Here is a 19,146-nt window from a genome sequence, read left to right as displayed (position 1 = left end):
TTGATAATACTTGATATTTAAATTAGCTTTATAAAAATATCAGATTATACACAGACAGCACTTTTATACACTTTTATAAAAAATTAAGACAGAAGAAAGGGAGAGACATCAGATTACAATATATTTTATGGGGTATTAGGAAATGAGAAAAAATAAACAGCATTAAATGTCAGATGCAAAAAGAACAATGCCCAAATAATTTCTTGGATTTTTTATACAATTCTACCTACCACTTTACCTGCCAATACCATTCACACCCACCCACACAGTGAGCACGGATCGTTTTGTTTCCTTGGTTCCTGCCACAAAGTCTTTTGCATCATCAGGACTCAAACTCACATCTCGTCGCCATGCCCAGATTTCTAATTAAACAAACCAAGCATTAGGACTTGTTAAATATGTAAACAGCAGTGTAAATAAACTTAGGAGAGTCCTGAGGATATGTTTTTTATGATTACATTTTTGTAATACCTAGGCATGGCCAATATTACCATGTTATTGCTGTTTCTAGAACATTATGCAGTAGTGTATTGCCTTTGGGAAATTAAGATACAATCTTATATGTTTGAGTGGCTCTTTAACCCTTGTTGCACTTTCATTTGCTTTGGAGCATGAAGACATGATCTACTACTGTGCTAATGTGAAATAAATGAAAATTGTTCCATTGTTAAGGTACTTTTGGAACATGACATAATGATACAAGTGAGAGCTGTAATGCATTACCAATTGCCCACAAAATACTTTTTCATGCCATTTCAGTACCCAATGGACAAAAATAAAGGTGTGAAGATTCCTGTGCAACTGCGTTTGAACATGTGGTTGGGCCTGTCAGCTCACGAGAAGAAGTTCAACAGCTTTGCAGAGGGAACATTCAGCGTCTATGCTGAAATGGTAATACATAATGCATGTTGGTTTGAAACTAGAGCACAGAATTTGACTTAGGCTGTGTATTGCATAATTATATCATTATATTAATGAGCCCTCTCTGTGACAGTATGAAAATCAGGCCCAAGTTTTTGGAAAGTGGGGAACCACAGGCCTTGTAGGCCGCCACAAGTTTTCTGACGTGACAGGGAAAATTAAGCTGAAGCAGGAGTGCTTTCTGCCACCACGTGGCTGGGAATGGGAGGGTGACTGGTACGTCGACCCTGAAAACTGGTAAGTGTCATAATGGTACATGGGAAATGTTTAAAATATATCAGGACTTATTATATATTTATTCTGGGATGTATTATTTCTAACAAGAACTACAACATTCCTGTCATGAGAAAATGTATGAGCTGGTATTAGTTCTGCTTCCTGGGATGTTATTCACACTATCCAGAATACAATAAGAGGAAATGGAGGCTCTTGGCCTAAATTGGCACTTGGCTTGGGTGATATAAACACATTCCATGAGCCAGCCTGGTTACATTGTTTAAACAGACAGCTAGGTTCTGTTAGTGACCCTGTCCCTCAATCACATACAATATAAGCTATCTGGGATGTCATTACATGTGTGTGTGTGTGTGTGTGTGTGTGTGTGTGTGTGTGTGTGTGTGTGTGTGTGTGTGTGTGTGTGTGTGTGTGTGTTTGTGTGTGTGTGTGTGTGTGTGTGTGTGTGTCTTTATCAGTCTGCTGACAGAGGCAGATGCAGGGCACACAGAGTTCACAGATGAAGTGTATGAAAATGAAAGTCGTTTCCCTGGCGGCGAGTGGAAGCCAGCAACTGAACACTACACTGATGTGGTGAGGAAGTTAAAAAACCTCTATCAGTCTCTGACAGCACACACCTACAGTACGCACTCAAAAGATTTTAATGTTAAAAACCATAGGGCCATTTTTTAAATAAGTGAATCTCAAATGAAAAATGGTAAATCCAGTCCATATACAGAATTTGGCAGGTGCCCTTGACCAGTGCAATGTATAATTATTTAATTTATACAACGGGGCAGTTGAGGGCTAAGGGCTTTGCTCAGGGGCTCAGCAGCTTAATGGTTGAGGGATTTGAACTCACAACCTTCTCGTCAGTGGCTTGCATTTAGCTACATAGTAGCTGCTAGTTCCCCAATTCTGGATGGTGTCTGTGAAGAACATGCATGCAAATAACCACAGGTGCAGTTTGCCTAATTTACATACCACTGGCACAATGTAAACTTTGGCATGTGTGTGTGTGTGTGTCATACCTGTGTTTTTTAATTGAAAATGCATGTTTTCTTTTTGCTGTTTATATGGCAGTATTAACTAAATATCAGCTGTATGATTATAACTGGAAACAATGTAATATTGAAAATTTGTGATCACACTACAGCAGAGAATGTTGATTAGCAATTAAGCAGTTAGGGAAAAGTGTTTTTTTTTTTTTTTTTAATATTCAAAGCAGTGAAAGGAATGGAATCATGAATCTGCACCATTTCCCATAGTCCACCTGACTCAGGGAACATGGCATTATGCTATTTGTAAGTCAACACTGACTGAGACAGGTGCTGTCATATAAGCCTATTTCCCAGACAATAGCTAAACCAAGCAAGCTGAATGCAACTGTTTGTTCACAGGATAGAGTGATGTGTTTGTTCTGTGCAGAATGGAGAGAAAGCCCAGAAAACCAGTGAGATTGAATGTCCCCCAGGGTGGAGGGTGATACAAGACTGGAGCTTTGACAGCAACAGGGCTGTGGATGAGAGAGGTTTGAGATCATTCATCATATGAATTAGAAACATTTCTGTCTGACAAATTGTAGACTTCTGTACATGGTGCCTGTATACTCCTGTTGTTTAAAACCTAAACATTTTAGAAAGATAGACAAGAAACATAGAATGTGACATGATAGAGAGCCATATTTTTTGCTTCTATCAATAGGTTGGGAGTATGGCATTACTGTTCCTCCAGATGATAAACCCAGCTCCTGGGTAGCAGCAGAAAAAATGTATCATGTTCATCGCAGGAAAAGACTGGTCCGGCTCCGAAAGAAGATATCAGACACCCCTACCATAGAAGTAAGGACCTGACATGATGATGATGTTTAAAATCAGTAATATTATAAGCCTTTATATATAGCTTAAAATATGTATTAGTAATTTAATAGACCAGTGTGAAGTTGGCCCCCCACCCAAAGCAAAACGTCAGCAAAATAGTCTCGTTCATTTGTGCTCCGTTTGTGCTGCAAAAAATGTAAAGGTAAAAAATCTAGGTCACTCAGCCCCCAAAAATAGTCTCGAACAGAAACAGCACAAACGATACATTTAGCAGCACAAACCAACACAAACGAGGCACAAATGAACAAGACTAATTTGGGTGATTTTTTTTAGCAGGTGGGCGGCTGAGTGACCTAGATTTACCTATAATTATTCTTTTAATATCTAAAAAACCAAAGCAGCACAAGCAACATTTTTTGCACACAAACCAGCACAAATGGAGCACGAAGGAACGAGACTATTTTGCTGACGTTTTGCGTTGGTTGGGGGGCTAACTTCACGCTGGTATTTTATAGGTATGGTTAATACACCATGATCCATGAAGGTTCATAAAAAATATCACTCAATACTAGTAATGTATTTTTATTTAAACTAATTAGTTTCTTCATTCAAACTGGAGTTCATCTGGGGTATAAATTTTATTTGTGTAAAGTGTCTATCCAAACATCTTTATCTACATGGTGTCCAATAAGTCTCAATATACTGTATATGGAAAATTTTAGTAAAGTGTAAAGTCACACAGAGTTTTCTTCCCAGCTTTGGTTCCTAGTTTGGGAAGCAACATCATGACAGCTTCCAGATCCAGAGATCAGAATGTTTTTTTTTTGTTTGTTTTTTTTTTAGAGTAGAGCCTGTCATAATTGAAAAGAAGAGGAATGAAAGTCAGTCGTAGTAAGACAGAATACATGTGTATGAACGAGAGGGAGGGAAGTAGAACAGTGAGGTTACAAGTCAAGAAGTTGCAGGAGTTTAAGTATTTGGGGTCAACCATTCAGTGTGACAGGGAGTGTGGAAAAGAGGTGAAGAGGCGAGTACAGGCGGGTTGGATTGGGTGGAGAAAAGTAACAAGAGAGTTGTGTGACAAATGTGTGTGTCAGTAAGAATGGAAGGCAAAGTGTACAAGACAGTAGTGAGAGCTGCTCTGCTGTATGGGTTAGAAACTAGCAGTGAGGAAAAGACATGAGGCAGAGATGGGAGAAGTAGAGATGAGGATGTTTAGGTTCTCTTTAGGAGTGACGAGGATGGACAGGATTAGGAACGAGCACATCAGTAGAAGAAAAAGAAGAAGAAGATGAAGAAGAAGTAGTAGTATAGCCTATCATAGCCTTTCATTTTTGTATGTAATATACATAATGTGTACTCTATAGCATTCTCTATACTCTATTATAGAGTTCTAAAGAATTAAAATCTCATTAGCTGAGATCTTGCTGAATTTGGGAATTTATTAAAGAATGATTATAATTGAGGGTTAAGGTCCTTGCTCAGGGGCCCAGCAGTGGCAGCTTGGTGGCCCTGGGATTCTAACAACCTTCCAATCAGTGGTCAAACACCTTAACCACTAAGCTACCACATCCAACTTCAGAGATGTTGAGAGCTTTTAGTAGGTGATAAGAATGTATGTAAGATTATGAAACCCAGTCAGATTAGTGTCAATATTTTAAAATGATATTACATAATGTCAATCACAGAGGCTGGCATCCTGTGTATTATTGTAGACTAGAGCTCAGACTGAGCTAAGATATTTATTTCTATATAAAAATACCCCCTGGGTGAATGGGAGATAAAATGCATGGGCAATTGCGAGGATTCTGCTACAAAGATCAAGCAGAATTGTGCTATGTGTGAGATTGCAACAGGTTGTGTTTAACACTTTTCTTTGTGATGCCTTGACTCAAGTAACAATGTGTTTGGGTGTAGTTAATAACAACTTTCCTTTTTTGGGCCTTCTCCATGTCCTGATAGAAGAAAGAGGCAGGAGATGGCTGGGAATATACCTCTCTGCTTGGCTGGAAGTTTCACAGGAAGGAACGTTCTTCGGATACCATCCGCCGGAGACGCTGGAGGAGAAAGATGGCCCCGTCTGACCGCTTGGGCGCTTCAGCCATATTCCAACTAGAGGGGGCGCTGGTGGGCAATTCTATATTTGCATTAGGGCATTGTGTATCTGCTGGGTTTGTGTTCTTAACACAGAATGAATCATGTAGTGTTTTAAACTTGATGTAATTTTAGATTTAAGTCAAGAGAGAGGTTAGTGTATTTAGGGAATTTTCATAGTCAATTGTGATGTGTTTTTTGTGCGATTTGTTTCTAGGGGGTGGACGTTGATGAAAAAACGAGCAAAAAAGAGGCAGCCAAGCTTTTTGGTGCCAACACACCCACAGTTTCCTGCTATTTCAACAGTGAGTAGCTTGATTTATTCCATCTAATTAAAGCCTTGTATAAAAGATCGCTGCTGCTGATCTACTTCCCCTCACCACTCCCTTTCCTCAGAGGAAGCCTGAAGCCCTGGTAACTAGCTCGATTAAAGAACATTCAGAGCTGCCAAATTGGTTTCTGAATTCCAGTGCTTACTGATTACATAATTATCTAATTGCAATTTCTACTGCTGCACTAAAGTTGGTGTTCTTGCAAAGAACATCTTGAATCATGTCTAGGACAATGACTGATTCATGTGTCAAGAGTTCATCTTAATATCAAGCAGATTTTGTAGATGGCTTATGCACTCTGTAAAAGACTGTTCTTTTGTTCTCATAGGGTCATACATGTACCACCTCAGAGTGTATGTTTATCAGGCCCGGAACCTACTTCCTATGGACAAAGACAGTTTTTCTGGTGAGACATTTTCCACTAAAATGGAATTGCAAATTTCACCTCTTGCTTTTCATCTGCTATTAATGTGGTGACTGTACACTGCAATGGTCAGGTATTTTGCATTTGGTTTTCCTACAGATCCCTACTGCTACGTGTCCTTTCTCCATGTAAGCAAGACCACTGAGATCATTAAGGCCAACCTTAACCCCACATGGGACCAGACCCTCATCTTTAATAACATTGAAATCTATGGAGACCCACAAACCGTTGCCCAGAATCCACCGGACATTGTCCTGGAGCTATTTGACAGTGACCAAGTGGTATGACTGCTTTCTTATTATGATAATCTGCTTAATCATCATAATTGATCACAATTATTCATGATGATAATGAGAAAATAATTATTTATTTTAGCATTTCATCTCAGTGCAATTACACTCATTTGATTTAGAGTGAACTGTCAAAAATAAATATAGAAAACACAATCCAAAAACCTTACAAATCCACAGCACAAAACTAGCTCGGTACACAATGGCAAACACCAGAAGATACAATGAACAGCTCAGAATTGCAGGCAAACTGACAATAATTTGTGCATACATGATCGTCCATGAACCTGGAAATAGATCACAAGGTAAAGGAACTCAATATTCCAGCGAAGGCACCCTCAGGGGGCTTGGAGGGGAGAGTGCATTGGGGGCCATTACAGCATGATTAGCTAATTATTAAGTTTGGATCTAATTTAGAAATTCAAAGCAAAAACTTGCTTTTTACTTGATAGAAAATGATCAGAGGCCCAATGCTGGCCCTTGCTGAATAGATCATCTGTCCCACAAAATGCAGTGAAATGATTTCAACTCATCCAAATCTGGCTGCCGTGACAGTGACAACTCGGCTTTGAGGAGAGCACATCTCAGCCATGACATGGAGCAGAGCTTATATCTCTGCCAAGTTTACACTGGTTTTATCTCATGACCTCAGTATTATAAGGTTCTATCTGGGTTAGGAATGAATTGGAGTTAGGGCCTTATGCTACTGGTCTAATCACTATTTGGGAAATATAATATTCCCATTTTATTCCCATTTGAAATGCCATTGCTCCTATGCTTACTTTTTAATTCCTAAGCTTAACCATCCTCTTAATTTTCTGCATGTAACAAAATTTTATATATTTTTCTGTCATTTCGAAGAATTTTACTGTTTATTTGTGTCAAATACATCATGATACATTTCAGAAAGAAAATATGCTGGAAATTTTCCCAAGAAACTGTAGAAGCTTGATGTTTCTACTGAATCATGATGTTTCTCTTTAGTGCTTGAAAAGCTTTTGTGTTGGTGCACTTCTTAATTGCAGGGGAAAGATGAAGCCATGGGCAGGTGCACATGTCCCCCAGTGGTAAAACTGAACCCCAGCACACCGGTGAGCCCAAAGCTGCTCTGGTTCCCCGTCACCATAAAGGGCCGAAGTGCTGGGGAGATGCTGGTGGCAGCTGAACTCTTGTTGAAAGATAAAGTATGCTATTATCATTAAATCACTGTGGTTTAGCAGGTACCTCGCTATGGTGTACCCATTATGATGACAGTGCTGTTACATAATTGTACATTTTGTTATTAGTGATGTATTTGTTACCTGCAAATTAGCTGTTGTGTGTTGCTTTGCTGTGACCAGGCAGCTGAGACTGAACTGCCAATTTTGCCACCCAGAAGAGGAGAGACATTGTACATGGTGCCACAGGGGATCAGGCCAGTGGTGCAGCTGACTGCTATTGAGGTACTGTAACACATGAAGCATGTCATCAACATTATCCTTTCATGTTGGGTTAAAAAAAAAGCAGGGAGGAGAGGAATTATTATTTACAGCAGTTCTGTGTGTGTGTGCGTGCTTGTGTGTGTGTGTGTGTGTGTGTGTGTGTGCACTTTTCAGATCTTGGCCTGGGGTTTGCGTAACATGAAGGCATTTCAGCTGGCCGCTGTGTCCTCCCCAAGTGTCATTGTGGATTGTGGAGGACATACTGTTCAAACAGCTGTCATCAAAAACATCAAGAAAAATCCAAACTTCCCTGGATCAGTTCTTTTCCTAAAAGTGGTATGGTGTAATACTAAATAAGATGTAAAAAAAAAAAAATAGCTCTTACAAGGAGCATTTGATTACCCATTGTTTTAAACATGATACAAAATGTATGAGCCCAGTACAAAATATATCACCTTGAATGATCCTGAACAAGCATAAATTATCTTAGTGGTTAAAACATTTGCTTCACACCCCTGGGGTTGGGGGGAAACTTCCTGTCACTGACCTGCACACACAGAGTATGCATGCTCTCCACATGCTTCAGGGTTTTTTTGGGTGCTGGTTTTCCTCCTCCAGACCAAATACATGCATGTTAGGCTGATTTGGAATCTTGAAATTGCCTGTAGTGTGTGTACGATTGTGCAATGGGATGAGTTTGCACCCTATCCAAGGCATCCTCTGCCTTGTGCCCTAGGCTGTAGGCTCCCCGTGACCCTGTGTAGGATATGCAGTTCAGAAAATGGAGGGACAAATGATCATGAACAAAAACATTAATCATATTAAATATACCTTCTTGCTATTCCCAAAACAATATCCACCTCCTCTCTATTTTCCACACACAGAGTTTCCTCTCATGCCCTCAGTGGATATTGCTCATTGCTGTTCTTACCACTTGTTGTATACATGCACACACTGCAGGATTTATCAGTGATCTTTTAAAATAGGCTGGAAATGCCATACATATTCACTGAAGTGCTAACATTTAATGAGCTGGCAAAACTGAGTTCCTTACGCTTACTAAAAGATCTTTCCATAACATCTAGCTTGGTGTGCACTTTAGTGGCTCAGCATTGCATCTTTTCTTTTATATTGTATTATTAGATGAGTATTCAGACTGATCTGAACTCTGTTTAAGGTTTATTGCACCACAAATATTATGCATTCTACGCATGACCCAGCAAATAGTTTTTCAACATCCTGTATTAGCATTAGGGTTTAATTTCAAGAAATGGGTTAATATTAAAAACTCTAAAATTAGAAAATCTATGTAGGTAATAAGTCCAAACAAACTGAGAAATATCTGTGATTTTTTATTAGCAGAAAAATCTAGCTCTTACTATTTACTGTATTTTGATAGTGTTGATTATGCACTTGTAGCACTCAAAGCATGTATATTTTATATATAGAATTTAAGACAATTTGAGGCTTACAGAAGCTGCTTCACAAAACAATTCACAAATTTAATAAAGTGCTAATTTGTGTCTGGGCAGCGTTGTGGTGCACCAGGTAGTGTTCCTTATACAAAACAGAAATCCTTAGAGGGACCACATGATTATTTATTTATTTTACTATTGATATTATTTTTAATGGGCAGTAATGAGTAGACTGTCCATCCATTTTCTACCGCTTATCCGGGGCCGGGTCGCGGGGGCAGCAGTCTAAGCAGGGATGCCCAGACTTCCCTCTCCCCAGACACTTCCTCCAGCTCTTCCGGAGGAATACCGAGGCGTTCCCAGGCCAGCCGAGAGACATAGTCCCTCCAGCGTGTCCTAGGTCTTCCCCGGGGCCTCCTCCCGGTTGGACATGCCCGGAACACCTCCCCAGGGAGGCGTCCAGGAGGCATCCGAAATGGCATGCCTCCTGGACACCTCCAGGAGGCATCAGATGCCCGAGCCACCTCAGCTGACCCCTCTCAATGTGGAGGAGCAGCGGTTCTACTCTGAGCTCCTCCCGAGTGACTGAGCTGATCTCTAAGGGTGCGCCCAGCCACTCTGCGGAGGAAACTCATTTCGGCCGCCTGTATCCGGGATCTTGTCCTTTCGGTCATGACCCAAAGCTCATGGCCATAGGTGAGGGTAGGAACGTAGATCGACTGGTAAATAGAGAGCTTTGCCTTGCGGCTCAGCTCATTCTTCACCACAACAGATCGGTATATCGACCGCATCACTGCGGAAGATACACCGATCCGCCTGTCGACCTCCCGCTCCATCCTTCCCTCACTCGTGAACAGAACCCCAAGATACTTAAACTCCTCCACTTGAGGCAGGAACTCTCCACCAACCTGAAGAGGGCAAGCCACCCTTTTCCGGCTGAGAACCATGGCCTCGGACTTGGAGGTGCTGATTCTCATCCCCGCCGCTTCACACTCGGCTGCAAACCGTCCAAGTGCATGCTGAAGGTCCTGATTTGAAGAAGCCAACAGGACAACATCATCTGCAAAAAGCAGAGACGAAATCCTGTGGTCCCCAAACCGGACTCCCTCCGGCCCCCGACTGCGCCTAGAAATCCTGTCCATATAAATAATGAACAGGACCGGTGACAAAGGGCAGCCCTGCCGGAGTCCAACATGCACCGGGAACAAGTCTGACTTACACCCGGCAATGCGAACCAAACTCCTGCTCCGGTCATATAGGGACCGGACAGCCCTTAACAGAGGGCCCCGGACCCTATACTCCCAGAGCACCCCCCACAGGCCATCACGAGGGACACAGTCGAAAGCCTTCTCCAGATCCACAAAACACATGTGGACTGGTTGGGCAAACTCCCATGAACCCTCCAGCAACCTGGTGAGGGTATAGAGATGGTCCAGTGTTCCACGACCAGGACGAAACCCGCATTGTTCCTCCTGAATCCAAGGTTCGACTATCGGCCGAATTCTCCTCTCCAGTACCCTGGCATAGACTTTTCTGGGGAGGCTGAGGAGTGTGATCCCCCTATAGTTGGAACACACCCTCCGGTCCCCCTTCTTAAACAGAGGGACCACCACCCCAGTCTGCCAGTCCAGAGGCACTGTCCCCAACCGCCACGCGATGTTGCAGAGGCGTGTCAGCCAAGACAGCCCCACAACATCCAGAGACTTAAGGTACTCAGGGCGGATCTCGTCCACCCCCGGTGCCTTGCCACTGAGGAGCTTCTCAACTACCTCAGTGACCTCAGCTTGGGGGATCGACAAGTCCACAACCGAGCCCTCCACCTCTGCTTCCTCAATGGAAGACATGTTGTTGGGGTTGAGGAGATCCTCGAAGTACTCCTTCCACCGTCCGAGGATGTCACCAGTCGAAGTCAGCAGATTCCCACTCCCACTGTAAACAGTGTGAGCAGGGCACTGCTTCCCCCTCCTGAGACGCCGGACGGTTTGCCAGAATTTCTTCGAGGCCAACCGATAGTCCTTCTCCATGGCCTCACCGAACTCCTCCCAGACCCGAGTTTTTGCCTCTGCAACCACCCGGGCTGAAGCTCGCTTGGCCCTCCGGTAACTATCAGCTGCCTCCGGAGTCCCCCGAGCCAACCAGGCTCGATAGGACTCCTTCTTCAGCTTGACGGCATCCCTTACTTCCGGGGTCCACCACCGGGTTCGGGGATTGCCACCACGACAGGCACCGGAGGCCTTACGGCCACAGCTCCGTGCGGCTGCATCAACAATGGAGGTGGAGAACATGGTCCACTCGGACTCAATGTCTCCAACCTCCCTCGGGATCTGGTTGAAGCTCTGCCGGAGGTGAGAGTTGAAGATCTCTCTGACAGGAGACTCTGCCAAACGTTCCCAACGGACCCTCACAGTACGTTTGGGTCTGCCAAGTCTGTCCAACTTCCTCCCCTGCCATCGGACCCAACTCACCACCAGGTGGTGATCAGTTGACAGCTCCGCCCCTCTCTTTACCCGAGTGTCCAAGACATACGGCCGGAGGTCAGATGAAACAACCACAAAGTCGATCATCGACTTCCGACCTAGGGTGTCCTGGTGCCATGTGTACTGATGGACACCCTTATGCTTGAACATGGTGTTTGTTATGGATAAACTGTGACTAGCACAGAAGTCCAATAACAGAACACCACTCGGGTTCAGTTCGGGGGGGCCGTTCCTCCCAATCACGCCCCTCCAGGTGTCACTGTCGCTGCCCACGTGAGCGTTGAAGTCCCCCAGTAGAACGACGGAGTCCCCAGTCGGGGCACTTTCTAGCACCCCTTCCAGAGACGCCAAGAAGGGTAGAAGAAGGGTATTCTACACTGCCATTTGGCCCATAAGCACAAATAACAGTGAGAGACCTCTCCCCGACCCGAAGGCGCAGGGAAACGACCCTCTCGTTCACCTGGGTGAACTCCAACACATGGCTGCTGAGCTGGGGGGCTATGAGCAAGCCCACACCAGCCCGCCGCCTCTCACCGCGGGCAACTCCAGAGTAGTAGAGAGTCCAGCCTCTCTCGAGGAGTTGGGTTCCAGAGCCCAAGCTGTGCGTGGAGGCGAGCCCAACTATCTCTAGTCGGTATCTCTCAACCTCCCGCACCAGCTCAGGCTCCTTCCCCCCCAGCGAGGTGACATTCCATGTCCCTAGAGTCAGATTCCGTGTCCGGAGATTGGGTCGCCGAGGCTCCCGCCTTCGACTGCCACCCAATCCACATCGCACCAGCCCCTTACGGTTTCTCCTGCAGGTGGTGGGCCCACAGGAGATCGGCCCCACGTTGCTCCTTCGGGCTGAGCCCGGCCGGGCCCCGTGGGGTAAGACCCGGCCACCAGGCGCTCGCATGCGAGCCCCAACCCCGGGCCTGGCTCCAGGGTGGGGCCCCGGTTGCGCCATACCGGGCGACGTCACGGACCTTGTTATTATTTTCTTCATAAAGGGTTTTTAAAAAAACCCTTTATGAGTAGACTGCAATAACTTAATTCAACTTATGGTACTATATTTATGTTGTCTATAAATATGTCTCCCCTTAGCTTCTTCCCAAAGAAGAGATGTACACTCCACCCATAGTGCTGAAAGTGATAGACCACAGGCCCTTCGGCAGGAAACCTATCGTTGGCCAGTGCACTATAGACTCTCTAGAAGAGTATAGGTGTGATCCATACGTGGGCACCTCTGAGGTATCTAGGACTGCAAAAGGTAAGAGATGTGACACGGTGTGAATATTGTCTTCGACACTGTCTGCATATACTGTAACATTCTTCCAAATTTTTGAATTCCCTGGGTGTTTCATGTTTCAGTGGCCATGATGGTCGCAACCTCCAGAGACGTGATCATTGACATAGAAAGCAAAATACCAATCACAGACAGTCAGGTACACATACTCCTTCCATGAACACTTATAATTACTAGTAATTATGCCTCATTTTATATGTATATTTTATATGTATATGTTTAAGTCTGAATTTTCCTTTGCTGCCATGCGAACATCTTACTTCTGATCTGTCTCATAATTTTTCTTGGATTTGTTTCTACAGCCTGCTGAAAAGGTATGATTTGACAACTGAAAGGTTTTCTATTAACAGTAAAGACAGAATAAACCATTAAACAGTCAGCTGTTGTGATATTGAGAGTTTTATATCTTGTTTTATTGTAAAATATATATTTTAGGTGGATGAAGCTGTGGACTGGTGGAGTAAATTCTATGCTTCTGTTGGAGAGCATGAAAAATGTGGCCCATATCTCCAAAAAGGTTATTCTACTCTAACAGTGAGTTCACTGACCATTCTTTACCATGATTTGAACATCCGATATGTTATGAAATCTATTGGACAAGCATGTCTTTTATTGCAGCTTTATAAAACTGAGCTTGAGAACGTAGCAGATTTCCATGGCCTGACAGACTTCTGTAACACATTTAAACTGGTCAGAGGAAAGAGTGATGATGGTGAAGAGGATCCTTCTGTAGTGGGGGAGTTTAAGGCAAGTATTTAGCTCATGAAAGCTCCCATCTGCTTATATATAGGATTTGTCTGTAAATTCTGAACATCTGTACTTCTTTAAACATACTGCCAGTGCATGCTAGTGAACTTTCAACCTAGCAGAAAAAATAATGATATTCTGCCATCTAGTGGTGGATGTTGTCAGATTATGGTCAGCCAGAGTTGTTCTAGGTTTCCAATTTCAAAATTTAGTCTTAAATACAGGTCTGTAAATGTATTCACAGGGTTCGTTTAGAATATACCCCTTATCAGACGACCCTGATGTCCAAGCTCCTCCTCGGCAATTCCGAGAGTTACCTGAGAGCGGTCCACAGGAATGCCTGGTTAGAATTTACATATTGCGCTGTATTGACCTGCAACCCAAAGACAGCAACGGTCTGGTGAGTATACAGAGAACAAGGCTGTGTATAATCAGAGTTTATTCTACAATATAAATCAGCATTGGTTGGTAGTTTCCTGTGTTTACACGCTTGTTATTTTTCAGTGTGATCCTTATTTAAAAATTACTCTTGGAAAGAAGACCATTGAGGACAGAGATAACTACAAACCAAACACCTTAAACCCAGAGTTTGGAAGGTCAGGCGTTGTTATGTGCTACATGAGAAAATGGCAAAAACATGCATCATAAAGTACAGTATTTAAATCCATTTGTGTTTTGCAGAATATTTGAGATGTCCTGTTTCCTGCCACAAGACAAGGACCTGAAAATCAGTGTCTATGACTATGATTTGCTAAGTCGGGATGAAAAGGTTGGGGACACGGTAATTGACCTCGAAAATCGGCTCCTTTCTCGATTTAATTCACATTGTGGTCTTTCCCAATCGTACTGTGTGTAAGTCATTTTTCTTATTTTTTTTCTGCTTTCAACATTTTTTTAAACATATACATGTATGTAGGCACGTTATCTGTAATCAGTTATTTAAACGTTTGCAGTTCTGGAGTGAACCAGTGGAGAGACCAGCTTAAGCCATCACAGATCCTGGAAAACCTCGCCAGACTGAGAGGACTGCCACAACCACAGATTGCAGAAGATGGAAGTTCACTTTCTTTTGCAGGACGAGACTACAACCTTCAGGACTTAGGTATTGCTGGGGTGATAACAACAGTGTGCATGTACTGTTGGAGGATCAGTAGTTCATTAGTGGTTTTTGTGTGGTACTGATCATAACTGTTTCTTGTGGCACTGCATTGCTAGAGGCCAGTAAAGTGCTGCACCAGCACCTGGGTCCAGCCAGAGAGCGTATATGCCTGCATGTACTGCGCAAACAAGGCCTGGTGCCTGAGCATGTAGAAACCAGGACACTCTATAGCTCCTTCCAGCGCACACTTTCCCAGGTAAATTTATAAGACTGCACATCTTTTGCTTCCAGCTCTAAGCTCATCATGTGTTTCTGAAGTATCCCTATCTATCTATCTATCTATCTATCTATCTATCTATCTATCTATCTATCTATCTATCTATCTATCTATCTATCTATCTACTGTATCTATCTATCTATCTATCTCATTCTTTTTGTCTGTTCTTTTTAAGGGGAAAGTTCAGATGTGGGTGGACATATTCCCCAAAAGCCTTGGCACTCCTGGACCACCAGTTGACATCAGTCCTCGTAAAGCTAAAAAGTAAGAACCAACAACCCTCATGTTCATCCAGCTTGCATTTAGATCTTTAGTGCTGATGAAGTTCCTCACTGTTTTAAAGGCACTACCTACGGGTTGTCATTTGGAATACCACTGATGTCATCCTGGATGAAACCAGCATTACTGGGGAAAAGATGAGTGATATCTATGTCAAGGGGTAAATGATAACTTCCTTATATAAACATACTAGTTGTAGATGCTGGTATTTAATTCTGTGTATGCAAATCTGTAAGAAGGCTTAAGTGAAAACAGAAAAAGTTCAAATAGCGTAAAGCAGAGAAAAAAGTGAACTACTATTGCCAGTCTGACACAATACGAATCTGCAGGTGGTTGCCAGGTATGGAGGAGGACAAACAGAAGACCGATGTCCACTACAGGTCACTAGATGGAGATGGAAATTTTAACTGGAGATTTGTCTTTGGCTTTGACTACCTACCAGCGGAGCAGCTGTGTCTTGTGTCAAAGAAGGTGTGTGCACTTCTTTAATCATCTTTTAAACCAAATCAGCGGCTCTTTTTACAGTACATCAGTCTAAAAAAACTTTTACAGACCCTCTTACAATTGCAGCACATATTCATATTATGCTATTCATATATTAACCTATAGTCATAACACTGTGTAAAAATGTGGTTACATATAAACCTGTTTTATTAAGCTTGTAGATAGGTAATGAACAGCTTTCTATATGAAACACATTTAACAGCCACACAAAGACTAAGTAGTTTGACTCAAACTACAGAATGTTGACTGTAGTTGACAGTGACATCATTACATTACATTATTAAACAATATGAATAAAATTGTGGATGTCCTGCATAACGTTATGGATGCCACTTTAAGGACCACTGCTCTATAAAACCATTTAGTCATTTGTGGTCCTGCAGCCTCTTATAATCATTCTCATCTTTTTCTTCTAAACTGTTTTGTTATCAGGATCACTTTTGGAGTCTAGACAAAACTGAGTTCAGGATTCCTCCCAAGCTGATGATCCAGATATGGGACAATGACAAATTCTCACTGGATGACTACTTGGGTAAATGTCCTTTTTTATTCCTTCGTATAAAGTATTGTAAGCTAGTTCAGACTGTATATTATTACAGAGAAGAACCCTATTTCCATAGCATATGAAATTCTTTAATATTTTCTATATTAACTAACTAGTACAAAACATCAACACAGAAATATAAGACTTGAAGTGGATTAAATCATCATCTCATAATTTATAACCGTGATACTAGGAGTATTATCTGTCATGGTAATGTAAATTGAGAAATAATGCAATTGAGAAATAATGCCCAGTATGCAATTTCTACTGCAATACAATCTAAAAACTCTAAAAGGCTCAAGTATAATGTTCTATGAAGCAATGTTAATTTGACTATTGTATTTCCCAATCTTACTCATTACATTAAGGCTTTTTAACAGTCGTATTCAGAAAGGATACGTGATATTGTGAAAGTGTGCTGTTTGTGTTTCTCAAACAGGTACGGTGGAGTTAGATTTAATTAATCTGATCCCTCCAACAAAGACTCCAGAAAAGTGCAGTCTCGACATGTTGATAGAACAAAGAAACAGAAACACACCTCCCAAATCACTCTTTGCTCAGAAGTGTGTGAGAGGCTGGTGGCCCTGTGCCATGGAGGAAGATGGCAAGAAGGTTCTGACTGTGAGTAAACAGAAAACACTGTGTGATGAGCAAATACAGAGCAATGTAATGCAGAAACTAAAACCGTCCTATAGTCCCGTAGCATATTGTGCACATAGATCAAGTTATATAATGAGAGAGAAAGAGAGAGAGAGAGAGAAAGCTAGCTTTATTAATCCAAGTTGACTCAGCAGCAGAGAAGTAAGAGAAGGAGTAAATTCTACATATGCTAGAGTACTTTTTATATATGTACATTACTTTCATATTTATATACATGTGCAGTGCTCTCAGGTTTTGAAGACAGGCAAGCATGACATCTCCAGAGACAAGCTGTTTCGTGTTGAGGTTTTGTTCATACCGACCATCGAAAATACCCTCTCTAATGAAAGTTTTTTTTTTATTGGTTGTTGTGTCACATCTTACCCATATATGATAGTGCTATTTTCTTATTGGCTATTGTGTAGCCTCTTTTTTTGATTGGCTGATAAGTGTCAGGCTCGACTAAGAACTGAGACGCTCTTGATTCCTGCCCGGTTCCATAGAGACAGCGGTCTAGACAGATACATTTTGGCCGCTGCGGCTTATTAAATATATGATAAATAGTCAAAAGGTTTTTTCTGCGTGAGAAATACGATGTGTTGCTTAGTCGAGCGTGAGAAAAGACCGAAATGCGTGACACTTGACAGCCCTGCATGTGCAATATCTATAGAATGACAACTCTAGAGTGTGTCTGTGTGTGTGAGAGACTCAATATGTCAGTGCATTAGGAGGTACTGGGTACTGTTGTATTGTGGATTCTGATGGCTGATGGTACAAAAGGGCCCCAGACAAAGTAGCTTATTAGCTTACTAGTCCTGCAGTCTCATCTAGTTTTGAAGAATATAGTTCAGAAGAGACCAATGATTAGGCAGAAGGCTAATCTTCAAAGCTGACAGATAAGAGAAGGAGACAGTGAGACATATGACTAAGTGAGGTATTGTGTTGTATCTCAGGGCAAAGTAGAGATGACTTTGGAGATTGTGGATGAGAAGGAGGTAGAAGAGAGGCCTGCTGGGAAAGGAAGAGACGAACCCAACATGAACCCCAAACTGGATCCTCCAAAGTAAGAGTCTATTACACACATCATAAGAGAGTCAACAGAAAGTTTTGTTGTTTTATATGACACTAATCTTTGTTGATTAATTTCTTTTAACAGTCGTCCAGATACATCATTCCTGTGGTTCACAAATCCATGCAAATCTCTGAAATTTATTGTGTGGCGCCGGTATAAATGGCTCTTCATTGGACTCATCATTCTCATATTAGTGCTCCTGTTTGTAGGAATCCTGCTGTACTCTTTGCCTGTAAGTTACGATTCAGGGTTCTGTAACAAACTCTAGCACACAAATACTTTATATAGAATGTACCTGACTTTACACATTTTTCTCTTTCAGAACTACATCTCAATGAAAATTGTGAAGCCTTTCTGATAGGGAGCTCACAAAGAGTCATCGGAGTTCAGAGCCCTGGTTTTAAGATTTTCAAGATTTCAAGATGAACTCACTGCAACATTTTAAATAGAAAATATTTGTACTTTTTATGAAATACATACTGGCCAAAAGTTCTGGTTTTTTGCACTTTTCATTGCACTAATGTTCAGTGTTGTTTTTGCTGTTTTGCCAAACAATATATACATAAAGAAGCAAAACATTTTGATTCAAGGATTGTTGTTGTTGCTATTTTTTTCAGTCTGTTCTGTGTAACATCAAGTAGCCCTGCTTTACTAATGTACACTTCAAATCTGTGCAAATTCACCAAATGACCTATTGTACTGTATATATTTCTAAGACTGAAGGCCACTTTCCTACCAAAGCCTTAACTGCCTTTCAAAGTTTACTCCAAAATTCAACATGTACAGTATCCCAAACTTCATGTGTGATGTATTGAATTAATCCTCACAAAATGTCTTTTCAGTGTGTGATTTATACTTTAGTTTTTATTTGCTGTCAGTGATTAATTTCTCTGTGAGACCTGCACAGAAATTCATCACATCTCCTGATACAAGCTGGGGATTGTGGGTGTTTTGGATCTAGCAACAGTAGACCAGTTACCCCAAGTGAGGCTCATCAGTCTCCTTCTAATCTGCTCTCTGAATCCAGAGCACCACCTAGAGGTTCTTTTGCATTGAAAAAAAAGTAGAGGAGGTTAAAGTCTATTGCAGGTTAAAAGCTTTCTGTTCTTCTTGCGCTGCTTCCAGTCACTATTCTCTGTGCTCCTAAACTTAATACGTTTATATTTTAACATTGCATCAAGAACCACAGCCATCTGTCCATTTAAATATGGTTAAAAAAAAAAAAAGAGACAATTTTTCAGTGACCGATATTCAGCTAAATATCTTTGCAATTATAGGTTAAGCACTTAACAT

At 41.9% G+C, this 19,146-nt stretch overlaps 1 protein-coding gene across 2 annotated transcripts in view; it reads left to right on the top strand.

The window, feature by feature from the left end:
* The window catches only part of myofl (myoferlin like), a 35,200-nt gene extending 16,758 nt beyond the window's left edge, over window positions 1-18,442 (top strand). For both annotated transcript variants that reach the window (XM_047812081.1, XM_047812082.1), the window contains 30 exons: window positions 760-891; window positions 995-1,158; window positions 1,614-1,728; window positions 2,563-2,665; window positions 2,839-2,975; window positions 4,917-5,081; window positions 5,266-5,353; window positions 5,709-5,786; window positions 5,904-6,085; window positions 7,120-7,278; window positions 7,435-7,536; window positions 7,690-7,851; window positions 12,491-12,656; window positions 12,758-12,831; window positions 12,995-13,006; window positions 13,128-13,226; window positions 13,311-13,439; window positions 13,684-13,839; window positions 13,944-14,035; window positions 14,121-14,291; window positions 14,393-14,541; window positions 14,655-14,794; window positions 14,991-15,079; window positions 15,159-15,254; window positions 15,424-15,565; window positions 16,031-16,130; window positions 16,582-16,763; window positions 17,735-17,844; window positions 17,938-18,085; window positions 18,176-18,442. In XM_047812081.1, coding sequence (XP_047668037.1) covers window positions 760-891; window positions 995-1,158; window positions 1,614-1,728; window positions 2,563-2,665; window positions 2,839-2,975; window positions 4,917-5,081; window positions 5,266-5,353; window positions 5,709-5,786; window positions 5,904-6,085; window positions 7,120-7,278; window positions 7,435-7,536; window positions 7,690-7,851; window positions 12,491-12,656; window positions 12,758-12,831; window positions 12,995-13,006; window positions 13,128-13,226; window positions 13,311-13,439; window positions 13,684-13,839; window positions 13,944-14,035; window positions 14,121-14,291; window positions 14,393-14,541; window positions 14,655-14,794; window positions 14,991-15,079; window positions 15,159-15,254; window positions 15,424-15,565; window positions 16,031-16,130; window positions 16,582-16,763; window positions 17,735-17,844; window positions 17,938-18,085; window positions 18,176-18,211 — 3,678 coding nt within the window. In that variant the 3' untranslated portion in view covers window positions 18,212-18,442. The remainder of the gene's footprint in view (window positions 1-759; window positions 892-994; window positions 1,159-1,613; window positions 1,729-2,562; window positions 2,666-2,838; window positions 2,976-4,916; window positions 5,082-5,265; window positions 5,354-5,708; window positions 5,787-5,903; window positions 6,086-7,119; window positions 7,279-7,434; window positions 7,537-7,689; window positions 7,852-12,490; window positions 12,657-12,757; window positions 12,832-12,994; window positions 13,007-13,127; window positions 13,227-13,310; window positions 13,440-13,683; window positions 13,840-13,943; window positions 14,036-14,120; window positions 14,292-14,392; window positions 14,542-14,654; window positions 14,795-14,990; window positions 15,080-15,158; window positions 15,255-15,423; window positions 15,566-16,030; window positions 16,131-16,581; window positions 16,764-17,734; window positions 17,845-17,937; window positions 18,086-18,175) is intronic.
* The last annotated feature ends 704 nt before the right edge of the window (window positions 18,443-19,146 follow it).

The sequence above is a fragment of the Tachysurus fulvidraco genome, chromosome 4 (genome assembly GCF_022655615.1).
Source record: "Tachysurus fulvidraco isolate hzauxx_2018 chromosome 4, HZAU_PFXX_2.0, whole genome shotgun sequence".
Lineage (NCBI taxonomy): Eukaryota > Metazoa > Chordata > Actinopteri > Siluriformes > Bagridae > Tachysurus > Tachysurus fulvidraco.
Note: the sequence above shows the minus strand (reverse complement) of the source record. Positions and strands in the feature narration are given on the sequence as shown.